This window comes from Mirounga angustirostris, unplaced genomic scaffold (assembly GCF_029215605.1).
Source record: "Mirounga angustirostris isolate CCGP_5_RB_7025 unplaced genomic scaffold, mMirAng1.0.hap1 SCAF_10, whole genome shotgun sequence".
Lineage (NCBI taxonomy): Eukaryota > Metazoa > Chordata > Mammalia > Carnivora > Phocidae > Mirounga > Mirounga angustirostris.
The window spans coordinates 5,586,136-5,595,837 of NW_026991718.1; the positions used below are offsets into that span (position 1 = coordinate 5,586,136).

At 38.1% G+C, this 9,702-nt stretch overlaps 1 protein-coding gene across 9 annotated transcripts in view; it reads left to right on the forward strand.

Annotated features, from left to right (window-relative positions):
- KIDINS220 (kinase D interacting substrate 220) overlaps positions 1–7,040 on the forward strand; it is a 102,357-nt gene extending 95,317 nt beyond the window's left edge. For 8 of the 9 annotated variants that reach the window (XM_045884042.3, XM_045884044.3, XM_045884045.3 and 5 more), the window contains one exon: positions 922–3,897. In XM_045884042.3, the coding sequence (XP_045739998.1) occupies positions 922–2,184 (1,263 nt within the window). In that variant the 3' untranslated portion in view covers positions 2,185–3,897. Of the gene's footprint in view, positions 1–921; positions 3,898–5,599; positions 5,657–6,567 lie in introns of those variants that run through there. The other variant, XM_045884050.3, reaches the window with a different exon arrangement.
- Positions 7,041–9,702: the final 2,662 nt, after the last annotated feature.

Below are 9,702 nucleotides of genomic sequence, written 5' to 3' on the forward strand. Positions count from 1 at the left end.
TATTTCTGCTTCTTTGCTTCATTCAGCCTTTACTCTTATCCCTTCTTAGACTCCTTGGTTCTTTTTCTTCCATTTCCCTCCTCTTTTTCCTAATCTGTATTCTTTACTCCTCCCTTACCAGCTTTTCTGAGATCTAAAGCAACTCTAATCCTAAAACTTCACATTGGAAATCAAACTTTTAAAAATACTTAATTTCTCTGTTTACTAGGACCTGACTGTTGGCCTCATGGCTTCCATTTCTGTTGATTTGGATCCTGTATTTGTCTTTTCTGTTGCACCCTATACTTTATTCCTTTTAAATTATTATTATTATTTTTTGACATTTAGAGTACATTTTCCCAATTGAAACTTGTGTCGTACAGGTTGAGAAAGGTTCTTTTTTTTTTTTTTTTTTAAGATATTTAGTGAATACTTCTTTTTTTTCTATTTAAAACTATTTTTTTTTAACTCCAATAACCAGTGCTCATCAGAGAAAGGTTCTTTTTAACATACATTGAAAACTTGACTGTTTTGTTTTTGAGATATATCTTAACTCTAATCTTCTTTGTCTTTTCTAAGAGGAATTTTTATATTTTATCAATGAAGGTGACTTTTACCTTAAATAAAAGCTAAAAGTTTAAAGTGATAAACATAGGTGCTAAGATTATTTGTTAATACAACCTTTAATTATACTTTTAAATATTAATAATAAACTAACTTTATTAAAATTTATATAAAGCTTTCTAATAACAGTAAAATTATCCGTAAGTTCACAGCATTCATTAAACTGTCTTATGTAGAATTATTTTAAAAGAATTTGGTATTTTGAGGACTTTAAAAATTCTGAGTGTACATATATATTTCCTAAGTTGATATTTATTATGCCTTTTTTTTTTTTTTGCTTATTTGCATTTTTAAATTTATTTTTTTCTGTCTTCACAGTCACAAACTCGCAGAACCCCAAGTCTTTCGAGTCTCAATTCCCAGGATTCCAGTATTGAAATTTCAAAGCTTACTGATAAGGTGCAGGCCGAGTATAGAGATGCCTATAGAGAATATATTGCTCAGATGTCTCAGTTAGAAGGGGGTACAGGTTCCACAACAATTAGTGGCAGATCTTCTCCACATAGCACATACTATATGGGCCAGAGTTCATCAGGGGGCTCTATTCATTCTAATCTAGAACCGGAGAAAGGGAAGGATAGTGAACCAAAGCAAGAGGATGGGAGGAAGTCATTTTTAATGAAGAGGGGAGATGTTATAGATTATTCTTCATCAGGGGTTTCCACTAATGATGCCTCACCCCTGGATCCTATTACTGAAGAAGATGAGAAATCTGATCAGTCAGGCAGTAAGCTTCTCCCAGGCAAGAAGTCCTCAGAAAGGTCAAGCCTCTTCCAGACAGATTTGAAGCTTAAGGGAGGTGGACTGCACTATCAAAAACTTCCAAGTGATGAGGATGAATCTGGGACAGAAGAATCAGATAATACTCCACTGCTCAAAGATGATAAAGATAAAAAAATTGAAGGGAAAGTAGAGAGAGTATCAAAGTCTCCAGAACACAGTGCTGAGCCGATCAGAACCTTCATTAAAGCAAAAGAATATTTGTCAGATGCCCTCCTTGACAAAAAGGACTCATCTGATTCAGGAGTGAGATCCAGCGAAAGTTCTCCCAATCACTCTCTTCACAATGAAGGGGCTGATGATTCCCAGCTTGAAAAGGCAAATCTCATTGAGCTTGAAGATGATAGCCACAGTGGAAAACGGGGAATACCACATAGCTTGAGTGGCCTGCAAGATCCAGTTATAGCGCGGATGTCCATTTGTTCTGAAGACAAGAAAAGCCCTTCCGAATGTAGCTTGATCGCCAGCAGTCCTGAAGAAAACTGGCCAGCATGTCAAAAAGCCTATAATCTGAATCGAACACCCAGTACTCTGACTCTGAACAACAACAGTGCACCAGCTAACAGATCCAATCAGAATTTTGATGAAATGGAAGGAATGAGGGAGACTTCGCAAGTCATTCTGAGGCCTGGTTCCAGTTCCAACCCAGCTGCTATTCAGAATGAAAACCTAAAAAGCATGACGCATAAGCGAGGCCAGCGTTCAAGTTACACAAGGCTCTCCAAGGATTCTTCAGAGCTTCACGCAGTGGCCTCTTCTGATAGTGCAGGCTTCGGAGAGGAAAGAGAGAGCATTCTTTAAGAGAAATACGCAAAAGCAGAATAGTACTACTCTACCCCTATGACAGAATTGACCTGAGTTTATAGTGAAACCATCCATGCATGTCATCTTTGTATTTCATTCACAAATAATTAACAAATGGGAAAGTCTTTGGTAAAAAAAGCATACACTATACAACAGTGGAAAGTATAAGAAAGGGTGGTTGATCAGTCAGCCTCCACTGTCCTTGTAATTAGAAGCTTAAAAACTCGTTGTTATTGGAACTTTCATTGGCACACAACCCCATAAAATTTTTTGAGACAAGATCTAAGTATAAAGAGAGGTCAGAAATATTATTAGATAGAAAGGGTGTGATTTGCCAAAGAAAATGGAAAGCTAGACACCCCTTTTGTACAACATTCATTCATCAAATATTCAAAGGAAGACATGGTGTTAGATGAACCAGAAGCAAATTTTGCTCTTAGAGGGTAGAAGATAAGAATTTGTAGGTTATGGAGTAGCCTAGAGACTAAATGCTCTATAAATTGAAAACCAGTGTTGTATATAATAGACATATTGTTTAACAAGGGCTTTAAAAATTGATAAGAAGATGAATGAACAGTGCTCAAAATAGAGCCCCAGTGACAAGACCTTTTTGAGCTGCTAGGAGAGTGGCCTGTGGGCTCGTCTCCAAATCCCAGACCTGGCTATAAGCACCATCCACCAGCTTGAGAACCCATGCTGGTCTCTTCTGTGACTCTTTTAAATGGTATGCCCAACTTTTCTTAGCCTAGCAATGAGAGGGAAAAACGTGAATTCTTTCTCTGGAGAATCAGGGAGACATGGGTAATAATAGGTTCTAATAAATATTCATGGACCAAGAGAATAAGGAAATAATTACATCGGAAAGGTCAGTGTCACTTGACAGATGACAAGGAAATGTTTAATTAGGTAAAACTAAATTATTGTCTTCTATACCAGAGTAGAGTATATCTATCTACTTCATCTATTCCAAAACTAACATGCTAACCTCGGGAGGACCATAAGAAAGGATATACTTCTTTAAAATGTTTTAAACTATAACAAAGCAAGGGTAAAAAGCAGATAAAACTGGTGAGACTTTCCATTTATTGTTAGCAGGGTTAAGAGAATGATCACATATAAGTATCGTATGGACTAGAAGTGGACCCCATCATCATGCATTGAATTTTGTTGTTGTTGTTTTAACTTAGCCTATTTATGTAGAATTAATTTTGGCAGTATATACTCAGTCACAGATAAGATCGTAGATGGTGAGATCGTAGAATGTGCAATTACCCAAATTTAGTGTTACATTTGTGATGGTTTTCACTTAATAGATTTTTATTAATACACTGAATAAATTATTTAGTGGACTAGTCATTGCACTAAATAGTTGTTGTTTTGGGTTTCATTGCCTTGATGTTTGAGTATAATCTAACATTTCCTTAAAGTGTTTATTTCGCATGACTTTAACAAATGGTTTTAACCAATTAAAAAAAGGCAGGATGTTATTGACATTATATATTGCAATGTTAACATTTTAGTATTTACAGTGCTTTAGTTCACAATACTGTATAATTAGTAATTATTTCAGAGGTGATATTTTGTTCTTTCTCCGGTGAGTAGGTGCAGCCTGATACCAGTGTCGTACATTCTTTACGCTGTTTGTGAAGTTAATACTAGAGTATTAAGTGTACAAATAGATTTAGAAAACAATAAAAAAATTGCATGTTATTCTGACTCATGAATTTTTATTCACTACAGTGATGATGACTGACATTTTGATTACAAATAAAAGAGTACTTTGTGTGTGGGTTTTGTCGTATGTGTGTACAGTTTGTGAAGGATGTTCAGGTTCACGGGGCAGACGTGTGCTGAGCTGCCCGTAGTCCTTTGGAGAGAGCATGGCTCCTAGGTCCCCGCACCTGAATGGTGCCGTGGCATCCATGCCCGATGGCACAGCGCTCCACCGTGCATTTCTGTAGCTACAAGAAGTAGCTCGTCCAGATCCTGGGAGGATATCGACTTCATTTGTTATATGAGCATTGTGGAAACGTTTTCTTCTCATACTGTTAACAGAAATTGACAAACCAGATGGCTTGTTGAGTCAGACCATCATTCCTTTGAACCTCTGTGTCTATGTGTGCGTGTATGTGTGTCTATTTATACTGTATAGCTCAGTCTGATCCTCACATATACAAAACTCTGCTTTAAGCTGGGTGGAAAATGATAGAAAAGAAAATTGGTGCTTTAATCTTGCTAGTCCCTTCGATTCTGTGTCACTTAGAGTCTTACCATATTTCATAAACCATTCTGCCTCCACCATAAGCCACAGATAGTTGTGTTCACATAGCAGAACATTAAGCCCAGTCATTCACCTTGGACATGTGGAGTGGTGCATAGGAGTACAGCCCTCCTGCAGGGGAGACTGGAAATGGAAGGAAGCTATTGACATCTCTCAATTGATATGATTTTCACAGTGCTGAACATGTAAGGTCAGCTCTCAAATTCTGGGAAATTTAAGCATTCGTAACTGAACCAACATTTCCAAAACTGACGGGAAAATCTGTTTTTGTGTGATATTTTATTTATGTGAGTTTTAGATAGCAGTCAATAATTTTAATTGCCTAGCCAAGTAATTTTAGAAATTTATTTGCTAAAATTCTCAACTTGAGGATCATTTGCATGTTGTAGTGCTTCAGTAAAATACATTTGTAATCATGATTTTTTTTTTCTTATAAATACTAACCATTAGAAAATACTGTTTGAATGAAATTAAATTCTTTATTCTTCTGGCTAAAATACTAAACTTAAAAGGTTTTAAGACTAGATAATTTTTGGTTATACCAGGAATTCTCAGCCTATTTAGAAGTATCCCAGAGTTTAAAAATCCCTGAATTCCTGGCTCACTCTTGAGTAAATCAACACAACTACCCGGAAAAGAGGGAACTAGAGGTCACTGTCCCCTTCACTTTGTGGGTGAGTGACACTGAGGGAAAAGGGGGTAAAAGGGAAGGTGCGATAAAATTAATTATGGCAAACACTTGAGACTGAACATCTAGGCTCCCTTAATCCCTACCTGCCCTTTTAGACTTAACGCTGACACTCGGCAGAAGGGAAGAAGCAGGCGGGGAAAATTCCTTGCTTGGGGGTATGGGTGAGGGCTGGCTAGCCTGGGGTGGGCTATTTGAAATGATTGTATTTTTAATTTCCTGGTGGTGGTGCCCCCTACCCTTCCCTACCCCATAATTTCAAGCCTAGGCCATAATTATGGAAAATTAATTGAAAAATAGAAATTTATATATAACAGTGAGCCTGCACTGGATGGTCTTTTAATGGTTCAGCACTTCAGAAAGGTTGAGAATCCTTGGTTGAGACTGATTAACTAGAAAGAGAAGTTAAAATCTTACGTAATTTTAAACCCTTTCATGTTTAGGAAGAAAATGCGGCCCTTGAAATAGATACATCTTCAGAGGATCCAATTTAAACTAAGGTACGTAAAAAATTAGTTTTCAAATTCAACTAGTTTTAAGCCAGTTTTTAGACACAATTCTCACCAATTAGAGTATATTCTTACTGCTTTAAGAAACAGAGTTAAGTAAGAAACATCTAAAACCATCACTAGAAACGAACTGCTGTCCTCTACACAGCCAAAACTTTGTAAGTAAAATTACTAGTAAAGCACAGTCTTGGTTTACACCGTCCTGAGTCCTCTGTGCCCAGGTCACCCTGTGGTAGCTGAAAGGTTTCATTAATTCAGCCTTACTCGAACTCGGAGCAGAGCTTCTTGAATGGGGCTTGGGTGGCTTGTATGATTAGCTCCACCCTGAATTTCCCGTTACAGTGAGGCATCAAGAAAATAAAGAATTTATAAGAACATAAAGGGGTCCTGGAGAAGGAAGAGCAATTATTTCCAGACTCTTAGTAGTATGACTGTTGAAAAAGTCCATGAAAATGTCAGTGATTTGATCTCACTGAAGACCAAAGTTGGCAGAAATGTGAATTACACAATCTGTGTGATAAAAGGCGGTGTGACTGTTTTCAAGCACACAGTATTCTGAATGTGCCTATGGAGTGTAATCAGCAGTCATTTGTTTACAGAGAACACACTTAAGTCCTGAATTTTCTGAGTCTGAATATGGTTTTTGTAGTGCTACTTATATCAGTGATAGACATCAGGAGCCCTTTCTTAGTTTTGCCAAGATTTAACAAAATGTGAAATAATATATGAAACCAAATTATTAAAATTTGAATAAATGACCTTTTACTATTAAAACAAATACAGAATTACATGCTCCATATTATTCAAATTAAGCTGTTTGAAATAACTAAGATCGTCTTGATTACCCACTATCATTTTCTAATTCTAACATTTTATACTTATTTACCTTGTTTTCTTTCAAGGCAACAAGGGCTCTAGATCTTAGTACCTTGCCCGTAGACCATTTCTCGTGACAATTCGGTTAGCTTCTCACGGTCGGCTTCCTCACCAAACCTAAGGGGGTCAAGAAGATACTACCTACCACTCAGTAATCCTGCTACCCAGTCGCTGGAGAAGAGAGATTTGTTCACCTCTACCAGTTTTCTTTCCTAGTAGTTGTAAAATTTGAATTAGTTTTAATGAAGTTTTCTGTTTATGAAATTCTAGATAAAAGCCCAAATGTATAGCAAAAAGCATGTCAATGAACTTCACAAAACCCGACATTTCTATCTTCTAGCATCTTCTTGGTCAAATATGTAATAAAAAGTTAGATTGTTACTTTTAAAATTATAGCTCCTGACACTAGCACGTTTTTAGCTAGCATGTTTCTGAGAACGGATACAATGTATATTGTTATAGTTAATGCACATTAAACTCTGGGTTCTTTAAAAAGTTATTTTCTTTTTGAGTTCTTTGTGTTTTTCTTCCTCTACCTTTAACCTGACTTCTTTTCGCTTTTTTTTCTTAAGTTCTTTTTTTTATATATTGTCATATATTTATCCTATTTTACCATAAAGCATTCCTTAGCAGAATGGGACAGAACCTCAAGACAGCTTTTAGACCAAATCTTGGATTTCAGATAGCCAGTGGACCTCGAGTCAGTACTTGTCAAGTGAGTGAATAAAGTCTACAGTAAACTTGGAGAGTCTGCCCACAGATCCTACACTGTGTCTTAAAAATGCTGAATTGGAATGCCTTAACCCTGTGGCTCTGTGCTATAGTTCCTTACAGGCCGCCAGGGTTCCCTATCACTTTATCCCCGCCCTGCTACCTGTCTGGCGGCTGTAAGCTTTTCTGTCTGGGACTCTGGGAGTCTGTCAGGACATTTATACCAGGCTTTGCTAAAAACTCCCGTGGAGGGATATCCACAGCGCAACCTGATAAGCGCTATCACTTGAGAGTGCTAGGCCCTGTGTCCCGAGGGGATGTGTTTGTAATCCTCTCTGCACTTTAAGCTCTTTGTTTGGTACTTTGTGGAGATGCTCATCTTCAAAATTAATATAATTGTGCAGTCAGATTAAAATGCTTCACTTTATGTTTTACTTTAGGACGTTGAAAAAATTCCGAGTATGACTTAGCATGAGCATGTTTTCTCTGAGCCCAATGGGGGTACATCATTATTAGGAGAACATTTAATATCAGGCCGTCTCAGAGAACTTGGTATGTAGGTTCACCTTATCTATAGCTCAGTCTTCCAACCTTTCTTTTAGTAGCATTATTTATTATTTTCACTGACCACCCCTCATTGCTCTCTGTCATTTATCTCAGGTTGATCACTCTAAGTTTGACCAAGAATGAGCATGTTATTCTGGGATTCTATAGTGAATATTTTATATATGAGCAGGCCATTGTGTGTTGCTTGAAAATTTCTTTAGTAAGATAGGCTAACTGCTCTTAACAACCGCCCAATCTCATTGACTTAATACCATTGAAGTTTATTTCTTATTCCTGTGACAGTCACTGTCATCTAAATTGACATAAAGACTTGGAGACCCATGCTCCTTCATCTGTGGCCTCACCAGGCTCCAAGGCTTCAGAGTCCTCGGGCCCATCTCACGCATTCCGTGAGCACAGAGGGGAGCAGAGAGGGTAGAGGACCGCACACCAGCCATGTGCATGGTCCCGCAGGGAGGTGGTGTATACCCCTTCCACTGGCCTTCCTGAGTCCTGTGGTGGCTGTGAACTGCCGGGGATGCTAGGGTGTGAACTGCATGCCCTGCAGGAAGAGCGAACATTTTGGGGAGCGTGCAGGAGCCTTTTCTACTTAGATACTTGACGTGGATTATCTGCGGCAGATTAAACACCATGACTCATCTTGTTTTCCACTTTAACAGCAGTTCCTTCTTTTTGTTGACCTCTCTTTTAAATTTTACTTTGTATGCAGTTTTCTTTCTGGTAGGGAAGTCTGTTAGAACACCTAACCTAGAAGAAGGATTTTAGGGCAGGGTGGTTTCCAATTAGCTGGTTCTTTCTGTGCACCCAAGAAACTTAACAAGATTTCTGATGTGGAACAGGCTGCAGGAAGAATTTCGCAAGGTAAGAATGGGAAAAGAATGAAGTTTCACAACTCGCCTAGAATGCTTTTCTATCCAAAGACTCTGAAACCATCCAGAATCTGCCTGACTTTCTGTTGCTATCGATTCTTTGAAATCTCTTCCTCCTGGAACAGGGGCAACAGCCACTCTCGGTTGCTTTTCCTTGTAGTGAGAGGTGGTAGCTTGTGGTGCTGGGAGGCTCCTGGCCCCAGGCGGGGGGAGGGGGGGCTGCTGGTTCACAAAGACACAAAACCCCTGCTAGCGACCACTCCTGCCCGAGAAATAGCGCCCCTGCCCTTAGAAGTCAGTGGGAATTAGACTTCATGTCCACAATTTTGTCTTTAAATGAATTCTCCGCAGTCTAACTCTGTTGACCACTTTCCAGTTTTTTCTTACCAGTACATCCTCGGTTCCAAGATGCACGTTTTTTCACTTTTTGACTTTTCTGAAATGTTTTGACAACCGGCAGCATTTTTCTTTAGCCTTTCCTAAAGTAAGGATACATCCTACAGTTGATGGAGTCCTGTTTGGATTCTTAAAGGACAATATTACTTTAGTATATGGCATGGTCATGCTGGATTGCACTTTAGCAATAGCAATGAGCTGGTGGTGATGTATATTTCACTGACCTCCAAAAGTCAACATTTTATGCCAAGTATTTGTGTTATCAGTTATTAGTCCTCCTATATTCATTTTAGATATTTAAAATATTGTTATGCATTTATTATAATAAAAATAGCTTACATTTATTGAACACACATGCACCTGACAATGTTCTAAGACCTCTACACATATTAACTAATTTAATCTTCACCATAACTTCATGAAGTAATTACTATTATTTTCAATTTGCAAATGAGAAACTGAGTGACAGAGAGATTGATTTCCCAAGGTCACACGGCTACTAAGTGGTGAAGCTACAATTCAAGCCACGCAGCATGGCTCCGGAATGCCCACTCTTCATGCTATGTCTTTATTGTTCTTTAGCTAATTAGGGATGAATCAATTCTCACATTTTTCAAG